A 15,887-nucleotide genomic window follows, 5' to 3' on the forward strand; every position below is an offset into this window, starting at 1 on the left:
ATTAAAAAAATACAACATGTACTGGTCCAAACCCACACACTTTTTTTTCTTTGTGAGCATGGCCAACTTTCAATTCAACTTTACTAGCTTCTACCCACGATAGAGGACATGCCTCTGTGTCTGACTTGTTTCAAATAAACTAATTCCCCCAGTTCTACCCGTTTTGCTACAAAGGATAGTTCTCTTGTTGTTCATAAACTGTTTATATATACCATATTTTGCTAAAATACACATGGAAACAACAAAGTTTATGATAAAGAAACTTAAAAATCTTACAATTCTAAGACCATCTATGCAACATACTATATTGTTGAAAGTCAAAATGTACCTTCAAAGTCTTGGAATTGAGAACATGGCAGCTCACTCTATAAATGTGAGTTTAAACTTCAGAAACCAGCGCCTTTGCTTTCATTGTTTCTTCTGGACTTACTTAATCCAGATTTCCTCCTTAAACAAATACATCTCTACACAGAGAAAAGGGTAAGATAAAGGCTCAATGGGGTGCTTTTGTTGGTGATCCACTTTGTCTTCAGGATAAAAGTGACCCCAACACAGAGTTAAATTTCAAGGAGTTGGTCCTCACCACCCTCAACCTTGTCTTTGCTGGCATCGAAACTGAGTTTCACCTTATGTTATTAATTCTTGCTGCTGCTGAAATATCCCAAGGTAGAGAGTAAGTTTCACTCTGAGTGACTAATCTGGTACCTTCCATACTTCCTCAGAAGGATAGCAATCTTGAAATTGTAAAGTCCCACAGCCTTAGCCTTTCTTCCCTTCACCTTTCGAATTGTCTTTGTATTTGTTCTCTGTGGTTGTTGAGACTTAGTAGCTTGTATTTATCATCTGACCTTCTTTGTCAAGGCTTCTGCTCAGATTGACTTCCACTAGACTGACATCAAGGAAGACAGTGACTTTTTTTCTGCTTTTCTAATTCCCAAAGAGCCTTTCTTGATTTCCTGGGCTCAAGTTTGTTTCCTGCATCTATAAATCCAAAGCAGAGCAACTTTCCATCTCTTTGATTCTGCTATCACCTCTCCTAACTCTTACCTGCCAGTTTCTCTAGTTTCAGATACACGACTACTCATGGCCAATATGGATAATCTGTCTAATGTATTCATTTCTCAGGAACTTAGTGAGAGCTGCCAAGTTCCCTCTGACCTTATGCCATCCTTATGTACATAATGTTGAAGACAAGGATTTGAAAAAATGTAGGGGTTGTTTATTAATGAGCAGAAATGAAACTGGTCCAAGGCTATGTTTAAATCTAAACCCAGACAAGCATGTGCAAGTACCAAATGCTTACCTTTACAAATTATGGATTCATGTGTCTGTAAATGTCTACCATAATGGACACAAAAATATCCACTTAGTTAAAAATTGTCACCTACTTGAACATACATTCAGATAAGCATAAATATGGAGGTAAGCACCACATTGAACATACACATGGTAGACATGCTACAATGAAACGTCCTAAAGCATGCATGTATTAAAATGTTTGCCTGCAGAGACTGGTGGGCATGTACACAAAAACATGGCCTCAGATACACAGATGTGAAGATGTAGATATGAATTGCATACACATTGATTACGTTCCCAGAAGAATCCAACTAAGACTGGTACAGATAAAATCAATCAATCAGCATGGGCATTGTAGTAGTTTGAATGAGAATTGTCCTCCAACCTTACGATCTCTGTTGGAGTAGGTTTGGGTGGTATATCCTCACAGGGGGAAGTATGCCACTTGACCTTGGATTTGAAATTAAAAGACCACATTCCAAAGTCAGTTTGCTCTTAGCTTTGTGTTTGGGGTTGAAGAGGTTAGCGCTCACCTTCCTGCTACTTCTACAGTGCCTGCCACTAGCTACCATGCTATCCACCATCCCTCTGGAATGGTAAACCCAAATAAACTTCTATACTTTGTCTTGGTCATGGTGTCTTATCACAGCAACAGAATAGTAACTAATACATACATGTTGCAACATGCATTCTCACACAGACCCCAAACAGGTACTCAAGATGATACACATAGAATGTGTAAACAAAGCTAAGCCAGGAAAAAGCACTTGTTGTAACTAACTAGTCAAAATGATAATAACTTGAAGACATTTATAAACACAGAGAACTCTTGGGTACAACAGTGACTTGCAAGGAAGGAGAAAAAAGAAACAACAAGTGGATGTTTAAGGTAAGGAGGGAAGATCGACAGCAAGGTAAAGTCTTGTGCAGGCTTCAGCTCCATCCAGAACAGTCTAAACATCTAATAATAATCTATGCTTGCTCAGAAGTTGCGTAATAGAGCACCAGTCTCCCAGAACAAATTTTCACAGCTCCAGAGGTAGAAGGGTAGTAATGATTGACTTCAGTAAATAAGTACTGGGGAGGGAGTTTTCTCAAACAATCTCCTCTGGTCCTGGAGGCACTCAAGGCAAGACAGGCCATTGCTACAGTTCTTGCTTTCCCCCTCCATAACTAGATGTTAGGAGCCTGTTGCTGAAAACACCAACTTTGGCTGCAGGACATGGAGAGATCAATCTTGAACTGACCAGAAAATTGTCTCCTTGCTGTCTAACTTTCATAGTGCTAGAAGGTGTGGGGTAGAGAATTCTGTGGGAGAACCCCTGACTATGGTCTTACACTGCTGGACTCTCTATGCTACAATAAAAACCAGAGATTGCAAAAGGCAGGTTGAGGTTTAGAGTAACATCAATTCATCTCCTTTTTCTTATAGATTAATAACCTTCAATAACACTTGGATAAAATAGCTAATATTTGTTGGTTTTATGTGTTAACTCATACATTACTACCAAGAGATACATAAACTCAGTCCTTGAAGCCCTAAAATTCAATTTGTCAATAAAGTCAGCTCTTAAAGGACACACAACAACAGAAAGAAATTTAGGGAGACTGACTGGGTTATGAGGTGGTGTAGGGTGGTATCTGCCCAAGTCAGGGTTCCATTTCATGCCTTACCCTTGCTCTTAATCACTCAACCAGAAAGGATAACTGAGGCCCATCAAAGGGGATTTTCTGCTTCACCACTAACTCATTGGAAGCCTGTCTTGAGGTACTGCCTCTTGCACATGTCTCTCCCAGGTGACTGCAGGCATCCATCCCTTATTTGCATACCACTAACTCTCCCATGCGATTTCAGTTTCTGCTCTAAAATCCATGGGCCCACAAAAATCAGTAAGAGCAAGTATACTTGATCTCTCTTGAGCTCTTTAAGCTCAGTTCCCATTCTGGCTCTCCCATACCCAGGCCCTGTACAGATCACTGAGCCTGCCTGAACACTTGGGGTTCTTCCTAGTGCCACCTTTACTGAGAAATAAATTCTCCAAGTTTTTCCCTTTCTCCTATTCAAGTGGAAACAGCAGGGGAGGAGAGGTTCAGGATCAAGCTTGTTATAAGGCTAAAAGAGAGATTGCCACCTGCCAAGCTTAGGGTAATTCATTCCCTTCCTCTTTCTCCTCCAAAATCAACAAAGAGCTTTTTCTCTGCCTTCTTCCCTGTCCTTCATTTCTCACCAACAGGTCTCAGAGTTCAAGAACCTAGAATGAGATAAGCAACAGGCCAGTCAGGGGAGTTCCAGCCTCATCCACCTGTCCAAAGCTAGGGCACCACCATGAATGGTCCATCCATCAAAGCCTGCCAGTGTCCACCAGAGGACCCTCCCAGGGTCTAGATGGTGTCAAACTCAGCAAGTACTTTGTGCTTCTGTCAGAAGCTGCTGGAACCAAATCCAGATCCTGTATGATGCTGCTCTTATGCCTTCAATTCAGGCAATTCCAGTGACAGCTTACCTCCACTCTCAAGGATTCTCAGCCCAAGAGCTGATTCTACTAAAATCCCTTTGGTGTCAAGTTCAGTGCTCACTTCTTCCTGGCCTCAGTGCTTTCTGGGGACAATCTCAATGCCAACCCCATCCTCCTCCCCCTGGGTCTGCTTGATACTGACATAGCAACTGCCAGTGTCTTTTCTTTTGTCCACTGCAAATCCCAATCTCTGCACCCACCCTGTCCCCGATTGACTCCCAGAATGAGCTGGGCTAGGCAACGAAGAGAAAAGCAAGTTGAATTACAACTCTTTTGTGATCTGGCAATTTCAGTGAGGCTGATAAGGTGACAATTCATAATTACTAACATTCCCAGATGGGATACATATGATCTTCCTGGGGTACAGGATTATCAAAAGGTAACTACCTTAATTATTCTAACAAAAATTTTCAATGTGGGAGAACAGTGGACTATTCCCTTCTCTGTGGCCACCCTTAGCATACGAGGGTCCTCTTCTGTTCCCCATGTTGGATGCTTACCAAAGCCCCTCCCAGTTTCCCTCTTCTGGCTAATAATATCACCAGGCAATGCAGGCATCAGTCTGCTTACCACACACTCTGATTATAACCTGCTCCATGTTCTATTTCAACTCGTTGGGAACAGAGTCTAGGAAAAGAAAATTAAAATGTAGGCTAAGGAATATTTTGATGACTTAGCTGTAGGTTTTCATGTATGTGGCCCCCATGCCACCATTGGTGTCCTATTCTCAGTGCACCCATATATAAAATAGGGAAATTTTGTAAATTACAACAGCCATGAGCCAGTGAACCTGGTGGTCTTTCCTGAGGATCTGAATAGGAAAGGGGGGGTGCTTTTGTAAATTAGAACTTCTCTACTGTATTGGTGGTTGATATCATCATTCCTTAAGACCTAGACAGACCCTCTGATGATCATGATTTTCAGATACTGTCTCTAGTACTGTGCAAAGTTCCTTTGAAACAGGACTAAGGTCTTCCTCAACTTTTCCAGATCCTACATTCCTATCCTGGCCTTAGGAACTTCCATAATGGTTCTGGGTATCAAGAGATAGCCTAGGGCCAAAACCAAAGTATATCCCACCTGGGTACAGGTGTTAACTCCAAGATCCTGTTGGGATTTCCGTATGTTTCTCCAAGGTACTCCTCTTCCAAAGTCATTCTTGCCTCAAGATCCACAACCCATATTCCTGAAGTCTCCCCTTCCTTAAATCCAGGACTATCTTCACTGAAAGGCTCCCAGAGTTGGGGGTAGTGGTGTTGGCCTATAATTCCAGCACTCAGGAGACAGACGTCGGTAGATTTCTGTGATCAACATATTGAGGTTCAGGCCAGTCAGGATGACATAGTGAAAACTTGTCTCAAACAAGGAAGAAAATGAACTTCCAAATTCATAGCCATTCATCCTGTTTCAAGCCAATGAGACCCTAATATGACATCATTTTGGTCCTTCCCAGGAGAACCCACACCCAGAGCTCAGAAGTATCTCCAATACAAATTTTCTGAAGGATTCAGTTCTGGCTGCTGTCTACTGTCCCTTTCCTCTGTAACACAGAACCCTGGAGAACTTCTCCTCAGAAGTCACAATTTCAGTCCACTCCCTGTTAATCCCTCATGGGGTCTCCTCCTCCTCCACGATTGTTGGCTGTGTCTCAAGCTGGTTGCGTGACCAGGGTTGGTAGTCTGGAGGAGAAATAAAACAGTTGCATAATCAAGGCCAAAGGCCACCTTCCATTTCAGGATGTATAAAAACAAACCAATCCAGCCATTGCCATCTGTCTGTCACCCACATCGCCACCATGCTGGCCTCTGGACTGCTCCTGGTGACTGTGCTGGCCTTCCTCATTGTTCTGGTCTTCATGTCTGTCTGGAAGCAGAGGAAAGTTTCAGGAAAGCTGCCTCCAGGACCCACCCCACTGCCCTTCATCGGGAACTACTTTCAGCTGAATACAGAGCAGATATACAACTCCCTCGTAAAGGTGCCACTGGGCAGGGCAAAGGGTAGAATAGGGGACAGAAGGATGTCCAGTTTTCATAGACACTTTGTAGTAGGGTATTGACCCCAGGAGTGTAATTTTAGACTGGGGGAATTGTGAAGAGCCAGCAACCAACTCCTAGGCATGTGAGACTACATCTTGGGGCATCCCATCTGATAGCTGTTAGAACTCCAGAGAAATGAATCCCAGCATTGTCATCAAGGTCTGACCTTTTTTCTCTAACTTTGCTCATCCACCTTCATCAGTTCAGCGAACTTTATGGTCCCGTGTTCACCATCCATCTGGGGCCTCGTCGAATTGTGGTACTATGTGGACAGGAAGCAGTCAAGGAGGCTCTGGTGGATCAAGCTGAGGAATTCAGTGGGCGTGGCGAATCGCCCATCTTTGACTGGCTCTTCAAAGGCTATGGTGAGGGGGGCAAGATGCAGGGAAATGTGTCAGGGAACAATTGGAAGGCATCAGTTTTCCCTGTCTTCTCCTGGACTCTTCCACTCACATCACCACCTCCTGCTGTGTGGGGTATTGGATCCACTGTTTCCTAATCTTCCTGTTTTTCTCTGCTTGTGTCTGCTGACCTCCCTCCCCTACCACACACACACCACCCATGTCTTCTCTTCCTTCTTGGAATTTACCATCTGCATCATGTGCCTCTAAAGAGCTCTGGAGTTTTTGCTCACCCTACTCTATTATTCTTAGCTTCTGTAATTGCCCGGGATGCTGTCTTTCTTCTTTTGGACCATTACTTCGTCCACTGCCAGGCCATCACAGAAATCTGTTCTTAAGCCCAATATCGTGGCAGCAATCTCGCCTCTTCCCAGATTCTCTTTGTCCCTCCTTCCCTATTTCCTCCCTTCTCTAGCTCAATTATAAATCTTTTACAACTTTATCCACCCCCCCCCTAGATCTCCCCAATCTCCCTTCTCTAGCCTCTGTCCTGTCCCTCTGTCTCTGAGCCTCTGGCATCTCTCCTCCTTTTGCCTCTCTCTTTCTACTGTCCTCTAACTAGCTCTTGGGGAACAGAGCAAAGGTGGTGAGTAGTCAGCCACATTCCTCTTCTCTGACCTCTCCCTGCCCCTCACTTTCCGTCCCAGGCTTGGTCTTCAGCACCGGGGATCGCGCCAAGCAGTTGAGGCGCTTCTCCATTGCCACACTGAGGGACTTCGGTGTGGGCAAGCGTGGCATTGAGGAGCGCATCCAAGAGGAAGCAGGCTTTCTCCTGGAGGCATTCCGGAAGACAAATGGTAAGCAGAGCTCCGCAAGTTCTCAGGACTGACCAAGGGGAAGACACCCTAGAAAAACAGCACCAACATCCAGGATGGGAACTAGGCTAGGGAAGACTATTTTGGTCCCTCTGTGGAGCCTGGTGTCCAGGTTTTGAAGGAGTTGGAGAACTCAGCCCTGCAGCACGTGCTCATTTTGAATTCTCTGATACAAAGAATCGGATGCTATCCCATCGTGGAAGCCTTTTTCCTATCTCCCACATCTCGCTCTCCATCCTCCTCCTTACCTACAGGTGCTTTCATTGATCCTACATTCTACCTGAGCAGAACAGTGTCCAATGTCATTAGCTCCATCGTTTTCGGGGACCGCTTTGACTATAAGGATAAAGAGCTCTTGTCACTACTGAAGATGATGATGGGAAGTTTCCAGTTCACAGCTACATCCCCCGGGCTGGTAACTTGTTTTATCTTATCCTACCACCCCCAGACCATAGCTGCCAGCTGACTTCCAAACTGCCAACTCCCGTTTAATAGGTACCTTCAAAGTAGCCCGACAGTTGCACCTGAACAGATGTCTAGACAGTCTCAACAGCGAAAACTGAAATCAGAGCCAGCAATACAGTCAGGCATTCACACACATACAGACACACACACACACACACACACACACACACACACACACAGAGAGAGAGAGAGAGAGAGAGAGAGAGAGAGAGAGAGAGAGAGAGAGACAGACAGACAGACAGACAGACAGAGAGACAGACAGAGAGACAGAGACAGAGACAGAGAGACAGAGATGGACAGAAAGAGACCTGTCTCAACTGGGCGGACATTACCAGGACAATTCATTTTACTTTCTAACCAAGGTCGCTACAGGGAGACCTGCTGAATGCACTAGCTCCTCTTAGTGCCCAAGTGCCTGCTGCAGCAAAATCCAAGGCACTCAAATCATGTGCCATCTGCAAAACGTAAAGTGCAAGTCCACTGGACTATGTAGACGAGCTCTTTACTCAGCCATGGAAATACCTAAACCCCTGCATCTCTAAGCAGAATTTCTGCACTGACTGTCCCTCAAACACCCCAGTTAAAGGTCCTCCAACACAGCTCACTCACACATCTAAGTGGCATCCGCCTTGAAGCAGTTTTAACAGCAATGCAGGTGAACATGACTATCAGCACTACTTTAAAATAATTATTATTTTATTTTTTGGGGAAAGCATATATTGTGTATTGAGCCTATTCACCCCCATATCCTCTACCTTCCCTTTTCTCACATTTCCTCCTCCTTTACTCCACTTTGACCTCTGAGACAGTTTCTCTTCTCCTTCCAAATGATGCACATGTACACACATATGCATAGATATGTACACACATGATTTACTGTATGTATACCACAAATGAATATAATTACATGAGTTATTTCTCTAAGACTGGTTAATAGAGTTATCTCCAGGTAGACCCACTTTCCTGACCCACTTTGTTTTTAATAGCTGAAGAATAATTCAGTTATGTATATGGATCACATTTTTTCCTCCATTACGCTGCTTTTGGACACTTAGGTTGATTGCATAATTTAGCTATTGTGACTATCCAGCACTCATTGAATGCTGGAAAACCTGTTAGAACTCACCAATACAAACCCCATTAGTATATGAACAGTTGTCCCCAGCTGATGCAACCAACTGCCTAAACATCTACATAGGTAACTCCTACCCAACCACCTAAACGTCTACATAGTTAACTCCTACCCAACCTCCTAAACATCTACATAGGTAACTCCTGCCCAACCACCTAAACATCTACATAGGTAAATCCTACCCAACCTCCTAAACATCTACATAGGTAACTCCTGCCCAACCACCTAAACATCTACATAGGTAAATCCTACCCAACCTCCTAAACATCTACATAGGTAAATCCTACCAACCACTTAAACATCTACATAGGTAACTCCTACCCAACCACCTAAAGATCTACATAGGTAACTCCTACCCAACGACCTAAACATCTACATAGGTAACTCCTACCCAACCTCCTAAACATCTACATAGGTAACTCCTGCCCAACCACCTAAACATCTACATAGGTAACTCCTACCCAACCACCTAAACATCTACATAGGTAACTCCTACCAACCACTTAAACATCTACATAGGTAACTCCTACCCAACCACCTAAAGATCTACATAGGTAACTCCTACCCAACGACCTAAACATCTACATAGGTAACTCCTACCCAACCTCCTAAACATCTAAATAGGTAACTCCTACCCAACCTCCTAAATATCTACATAGGTAACTCCTACCCAAAGAATGGATGCTTCCCACCCCAGTCTCACCTGAATACCCCAAACCTGTATGTGTTCCCAAATCCATCTCACTTAAAATCTTGAACAATAGCCCTCAGGCTTAAATTATAAGAAGTCTGTTACCGCATCGCACCATCTGGTACCTAAACTCCTGGACAGTGATGTGAACACCCCTCATCCTAAGACAGATGCCACATCTGTTGAGTTTTGTCTAGTGACAACTGCCTTGGTTTCTCATTCCCTTCCCACCATCAGCTCTTCGAGATGTTCTCTTCAGTGATGAAGCACCTGCCGGGACCACAGCAACAGTCCTTTAGGGAAATGCAGGGTTTGGAAGACTTTATAACCAAGAAGGTGAAACAGAACCAGAGCACCCTGGATCCCAATTCCCCAAGGGACTTCATTGACTCCTTTCTCATCCGTATGCAGGAGGTAAATCCTGAAGCCAGGGAGTATGGTGGGAGGTTCAAAGCCAAGTAGGATGAAATCAGGGACAGGTAGGAGGGGTTAACAGAGGACAACTCATTAGTCCCATGGCTATAATCTTCATTCAACATCACTGTTCCATTCACTACCCCTTGTTCTCATGAGGGTGTACAGGCTAGGAAAGCAGTCAGTACACAAGGCTGTCATGTTCCAGGCACTGTTTTAAAGACTTAGTTTTACTCATGTATTTAGTACCCACAACTCTTGAGCAAGGTTGTGTTTTGACTCCTATTCTACAAATGAGGGGGCTGCAGCCTATGAATATAGGTGACCTGATATCAGAGCAAGAAGGTCATGAATCCTACCTCACTGACATGGGCTGGTGCTTTTAGCTAACACACCATTTGCCTTTGCCTGTCCTCATGGCCACTTACATCTGTGTGATCTGAGCTTTACTGTGGAATGGATATGGAGATTTTGTCATTATTGCTTTTAAGACAGAATCTTGCTAATGTAGACCTATCTGTCCTGAAACTTGCTGTGTAGGCCAGGCTAGCCTCAAACCAGTGGTGGTCCTCCCACGTCTGCTTTCTGGAGGCTGGGATTACCAGTGTGTGGTGTCTGGCCAAAAAGAAACTTCATGAACTCTGAAGTGCTGAGGGTTGAGGGGAGAAATTTCTTTAGGGAATATTAAGGATTATAATTAAAAAGTAATTTCCTCTTGCCTAAAACTCATTGTCTGAGGGTTGGAGAAGTGGCCCAGTGGTTGTGAGCGCTGACTGCTCTTCCAGAGGACCAGGGTTCAATTCCCAACACTCACACAACAGCTCATAGGTGCCTGTAACTCCAGTTTCAGGGAACCCAACACCCTTGCTTAAACACAAAAGCACATTAAATAAAAACTGGTCATTTAATTGATCATTAAAAATCAGACAATCAACTAAGTCATGAATGACAGAAGAGCAATGGATTAGGGCACTGAATTACTTCCAAAGCTCTGGAACGTGAAGAGAAGCTGTCATAGCCAGAATCCCCCTTCTCTCCTTTGATCTGGGTCAAAGCGAAGTGAATTAGGGCAGGGAAAGCAGTTAAAACAGAAGGGCACCAAGAGCATAAGGAGTGGGTTGGACGTGAATTCTTCCCTCCCCACAGGAGAAGAAGAACCCCAATACAGAGTTCTCCATGAAGAACTTAGTGCGAACTACACTGAACCTCTTCTTTGGTGGTACAGAGACTGTCAGCACCACCCTTCGCTATGGCTTTCTGTTGCTCATGAAGTACCCAGATATACAGGGTAAAACTGCATGGGGGGTGATATTGTAGATTCTAAACATGCTTCTCTGATCATCAATAATATTCCCAAGTTCTCTCAAGAAACTAGACTCTTAGATAGCTACTCCCTTCTCTGCAGAGACAGAGAGAAGCTGGTAGGCACCAGCTTTTAGCTGTTTTATCAACTTTTGTGTTGCTCAAGTGAACCTCAAAGGACCCATTTCCCTGTCCCTAAGACTCTGCCTAAATCTCCTTCCAAACAATTCTCACAAAATTCTGGTATGATCCAGTTAATATGAACCTCGTCCAACAATGCCTATGACTTGCATGTACTGAAAATGATTGACAATGCCATGCACTGCTTAATGTCCTCAGTGTAGTTTTACACTTTATCAGTAGGGCCTGCTTGTTTGTCCCAGATGCCTGGTTAGCTTAGCCCCTAAATAACCCCACAGAAACTGTATTAATTAAATCACTGCTTGGCCCATTAGCTCTAGCTTCTTATTGACTAAGTCTTACATCTTAATGTATCTTATTTCTATTAATCTGTGTATCACCACATGGCAGTGGCTTACTGGGTAAAATTCCCAGTGTCTGTCTCCTGCTACTCCAGCACTTCTTCCTAACTCCTGTCTCCCAGCATTTAGTCCAGTCCTCTCTACCTACCTAAGTTCTGCCCTATCAAAAGGCCAAGGCAGTTTCTTTATTCATTAATGACAGTCACTGCACACAGAGGGGACATCACTACACTTTTGCATTATCATCCTTAGGGTAAGGTTTTTGGACTCTTAAACACATGCCTCTTCTTCTCAGCCAAAGTCCGAGAGGAGATTGACAGGGTGATTGGCAAGAACCGGCAGCCCAAATATGAGGACCGCTTGAAGATGCCCTACACAGAGGCTGTCATCCATGAGATCCAGAGATTTGGAGACATAGTTCCCATGGGGGTGGCTCGCAGGGTCACCAAGGACACCAAGTTCCGTAACTTCCTCATCCCCAAGGTACTGACTCACCTAGCCTATAGTAATCTCCAGCCTTCTTCATGGCCCTGCAGGCCCTCTTCCTCATTAGAAATCACCAGTCTTCTCTCACTTTCTAAGTGACATGCTCTCTCTGCCACCACATACCTCTATCTTCCTACACAGAATCTCCTTTATCTTGGGTTTTCTCCCAGACTTTCTGACCCAGGAGTTTCAACTCCATGTCTTTCGATCATCAAGTCTCAAGACATAAACTCAATTTACCTAGATCTGTTGTCAGAGACAGGAGTGACATGTCTGCCATGTATCCTGTTTAGGGGTACATAAATCCAATACCCTTCAATTCCTGACTTGGGAGAAATGAAGCACATATCCTTCTACCTCCCACCACAGAACAGAGACCCCATGACACCCATTCATCCTGTCTCCTATAACATGAGCTCCACATCTCGTGTCTCAAGGATAATGAACTCACATTTCTCAAAGGCTCTCCCTCAAAGCCCCCTCAACTCCCATGTATTATATTTATGTCACCCCTATAGGCCAACAGAACACCCATCGAAATCTAACTTATCAATCAAACATTCCTCTTCAACAGGGCACTGAAGTGTTTCCTATGCTGGGCTCTGTGCTGAAGGACCCCAAGTTCTTCTCCAACCCCAAAGACTTCAACCCAAATCACTTCCTGGATGACAAGGGGCAGTTTAAGAGGAGTGATGCATTTGTACCCTTTTCTTTAGGTAAGAGGTCACTGTCTAGTGCTAGGCCACTGCTCACACCAACAGATCTCTGTATCGCTCCCTTTTGGAAGATACTCTTGGATCAAACCCCCAGCCAGTTGGCTGCAACTCCCATATTGTCCAAGCACTGAACCATGAAATTGATGATCAAGCTGTCGTGATAGATTAGGGGAAATGAAGTCTCACACAACCAATTCATAGAAAGGTGTGACAGCTGCATGTGGTGGCACTTGTCTTTAATCCCAGCACTCAGGAGGCAGAGACTGGAGGATTTTAGTGAGGTCAAGGAAAGCCTGGTCTACAGAGTGAGTTGTGGTCCAGCTAGGGCTGTTTCACAGAGAAATCATGTCTCAAAAAATCAAAAAAAAAATAAGAAAGAAAAGAGGGGAGGGAAGGAGGAATGAAGGAAGGAAGGAAAGAAGGAAGAATGTTGCTACATGGCATCCACACTGGAGAGCACCTCTCTAGAGTAGGGAATCCACAATTCTCATTATTATATCCTGGTGACAATCAACTCACCACAAGTACAAAGGAAACTGAGGTTCAGAGATTAGAGCCTTCTTTGAAGGTCTCAGCCTTTGCTCCCAGAGAGAATACAGCCAGAGATTTGCTATGAGGATGACATCAAGAACTGGCTTCACCCTCCCTGTCTCTTCTCTTTAGGAAAACGGAACTGCTTTGGAGAAGGACTGGCTAGAATGGAGCTCTTTCTCTTCCTCACAAACATCCTGCAAAATTTCCACTTCAGGTCCCCACAGGCACCCCAGGATATCGATGTGTCCCCTAGACTCCTGGGTTTTGCCACTATCCCACCAAACTACACCATGAGTTTCTTATCCCGTTGAGCCAGCACTGGAATAGCATAAAGGGAGGGATGGAGATCAGGCTAGTGGGAAATTGGGATTTAGAAGGGATCAGGGGAACAGGAAAGAGAGAGAGAGAGAGAGAGAGAGAGAGAGAGAGGACATGATAGACTTGCAGAAGACAGACTGCCACTTCAAAGGTAGAGCACGAGAAAGGGGAAATTTATACTATGTTATAAATAGTAATAATTATAATGGTAATAATAAAGTAGACATTATTTATAGAATAAGTATTCCTTGTCAAGTGGTGTGGGAGGTCCAACTGTCTGTGTGTTGCTTTTCTTGATTAATGAATAAAGAAACTGCCTTGGCCTTTTGATAGGGTAGAACTTAGGTAGGTGGGGAGACAGAACTGAATGTTGGGAGAAAGAAGGGCAGAGTCAGGGAGACATCATGGATCTGGCGCTGGAGGTAGACGTTCTTTGCCAGTAAGCCACTGCCACACGGCAATATACAAATGAATAGAAATGGGTTAAATTAATATGTAAGAGTTAGCCAATAAAAAGATAGAGCTAATGGGCGAAGCAGTGATTTAATTAATACAGTTTCTGTGTGATTATTTGGAGACTAAGCTAGCTGGGCAGCTGGGATGAACAAGCAGGCCCCCTTCATGCTACAGTCAAGTTGATGCTAAAGAGTCCTGTGATATCAACACTTATAAATGCATCGGAAAGGAAGAAAATTCAAGTCCATTTTACTATTGAAGCACATTCTTGACCTTACAATGTTTCCTTAGTCTAAGTTTATGGAAGTCTCACCTATTCCAAGAGCAGTAACACTTTAATGAATATCCATGTGAATTGTCCGTGGGCAGATTTTTTTTCAAATATCACCACAATTTAGTTAAAGCAACAAAAACTCAGTTTACAACCTCATCCTCTTGCCCAGAGGTATTCAAGAGCTTTGAGTGGGCCACCAACGTGGTTTCACCACACTTTGATTTACTTTTGTAGAACTGATTACCAAGGCATCATCACTCAAGCATTGTTTATTAAAGTGAATGTGTTCGACTCAGAGTCCATATGGCAAACTGGAATTGGGCCTATTAATGAGGTTCTTGGTGGAGAAAGACATTTTCAGAGGTAGCCAGGAAATCTTAGGGACAGCACACTGACATGAGTGTGTGCTGATTCATGAATGTGTGTGTAAGTGCACATTGTAGGGATGCACACGACCACATCTTCTGCTATGAGTTAGTTTCCAAAGGCTGAATGTTTGCTTACCAAACTGGGATCACAGCCAGTAAAGAGTTTTAGAAGCATATGCTCCAGTGGCACTACTATAAATCTGATGAGTGGACAGTTGAACAAGGCACAATCTCGATGTCGGTGGATACATCAGCTGGGCCTCTTTTCTTATTTTTAAGGTTGTCAGTATCAGGCATACCCAGGAAGAAGCAGGGGAATCAGGGCATCGAGATGTCATCTTTGGGAACTGCACTGCAAGCTCCCCTCTTCCCCCCTCCCCGTGGCAAACTCCAATCCTACATGCTGCAGATGGTTTCTGGGGGACTGGTGGAGAAAGGAAGAGAGTGGGGAAGATTGTTCAGTTGAATCACGAGGGCCTGAGTTTGGATCCTCAGCACCCATCAAAAGTCAGGCCTAGTGGCACATGCTTGTCACCTTAATGCTGGGAGGGTGTTGAAGACAGCCCAGTCCAATCATATCATGAATTCTTAATTTAATTAGAGATCCTGTCTCAAGAAAAACAAAGTAGAGTGACACTGGAGAAGACACGTAGTTTTGTCCTCTGGGCCCTACATGCATACACACACACCTGCATGCACATACAAAATGTATACACACACAGAGGCAAAAGGGGTTAGTTCAATTTTAGCAATGAGACACACCTTCATGGGAAGAGACAGTCACTATCAAGTCTTTGTCTGAAAGGGAGGGAGGAAAAAGAACTAATTAACCCTGTAATGTTGGGAAAAATATATACTCATGAAGTCACGATCCAGTTTACAGAGACAAGGTGTACTGTGTCCAACCATGTTCTGCTCAATAACAGAGTACACATCCTGCTGAAGCAGGCCTGGAACATTCCTTGTGATAAGCTCTGATGAACAAGGTGAAATGTAGCCAGAAATCAATAGCAAAGTTAAACCACAAAAGTCACAAAGAGAGGGAAATCAAGAAATAAGCTTGTTAGTTTTTCTTTCACTGAAAATTAGAAATTACACATATTAGGGGCTGGAGACATCTTAGTGTCTCTAAGCAGAAGATGCTCTTGCAGAGGACTTGAATTGTGTTCCCTGCACTTGTGT

General features: G+C 43.9%; 2 protein-coding genes across 2 annotated transcripts in view; both read left to right on the forward strand.

The window, feature by feature from the left end:
- LOC125397387 (cytochrome P450 2A3-like) overlaps positions 1–15,887 on the forward strand; it is a 153,273-nt gene that overhangs the window by 53,555 nt on the left and 83,831 nt on the right. The window lies entirely within an intron of this gene.
- On the forward strand, positions 5,564–14,158 carry LOC125397388 (cytochrome P450 2A5-like). Its single transcript, XM_048429771.3, has 9 exons — positions 5,564–5,790; positions 6,054–6,216; positions 6,900–7,049; positions 7,322–7,482; positions 9,593–9,769; positions 10,916–11,057; positions 11,849–12,036; positions 12,614–12,755; positions 13,419–14,158. Exons 1-9 carry the CDS (start codon positions 5,611–5,613, stop codon positions 13,598–13,600), a joined length of 1,485 nt encoding a protein of 494 aa, XP_048285728.3. The 5' UTR covers positions 5,564–5,610; the 3' UTR covers positions 13,601–14,158.

Source organism: Myodes glareolus, chromosome 1 (genome assembly GCF_982192425.1).
Source record: "Myodes glareolus chromosome 1, mMyoGla1.1, whole genome shotgun sequence".
Classification (NCBI taxonomy): domain Eukaryota; kingdom Metazoa; phylum Chordata; class Mammalia; order Rodentia; family Cricetidae; genus Myodes; species Myodes glareolus.

Excerpts from the sequence above, each read along its gene's own strand:
- LOC125397388 (XM_048429771.3), top strand. The coding sequence starts at position 5,611 with ATGCTGGCCTCTGGACTGCTCCTGGTGACTGTGCTGGCCTTCCTCATT. Across the intron at positions 7,050-7,321 it reads GGCATTCCGGAAGACAAATG|GTGCTTTCATTGATCCTACA; the intron begins GTAAGCAGAGCT and ends CCTTACCTACAG. Across the intron at positions 12,037-12,613 it reads GTAACTTCCTCATCCCCAAG|GGCACTGAAGTGTTTCCTAT; the intron begins GTACTGACTCAC and ends CCTCTTCAACAG.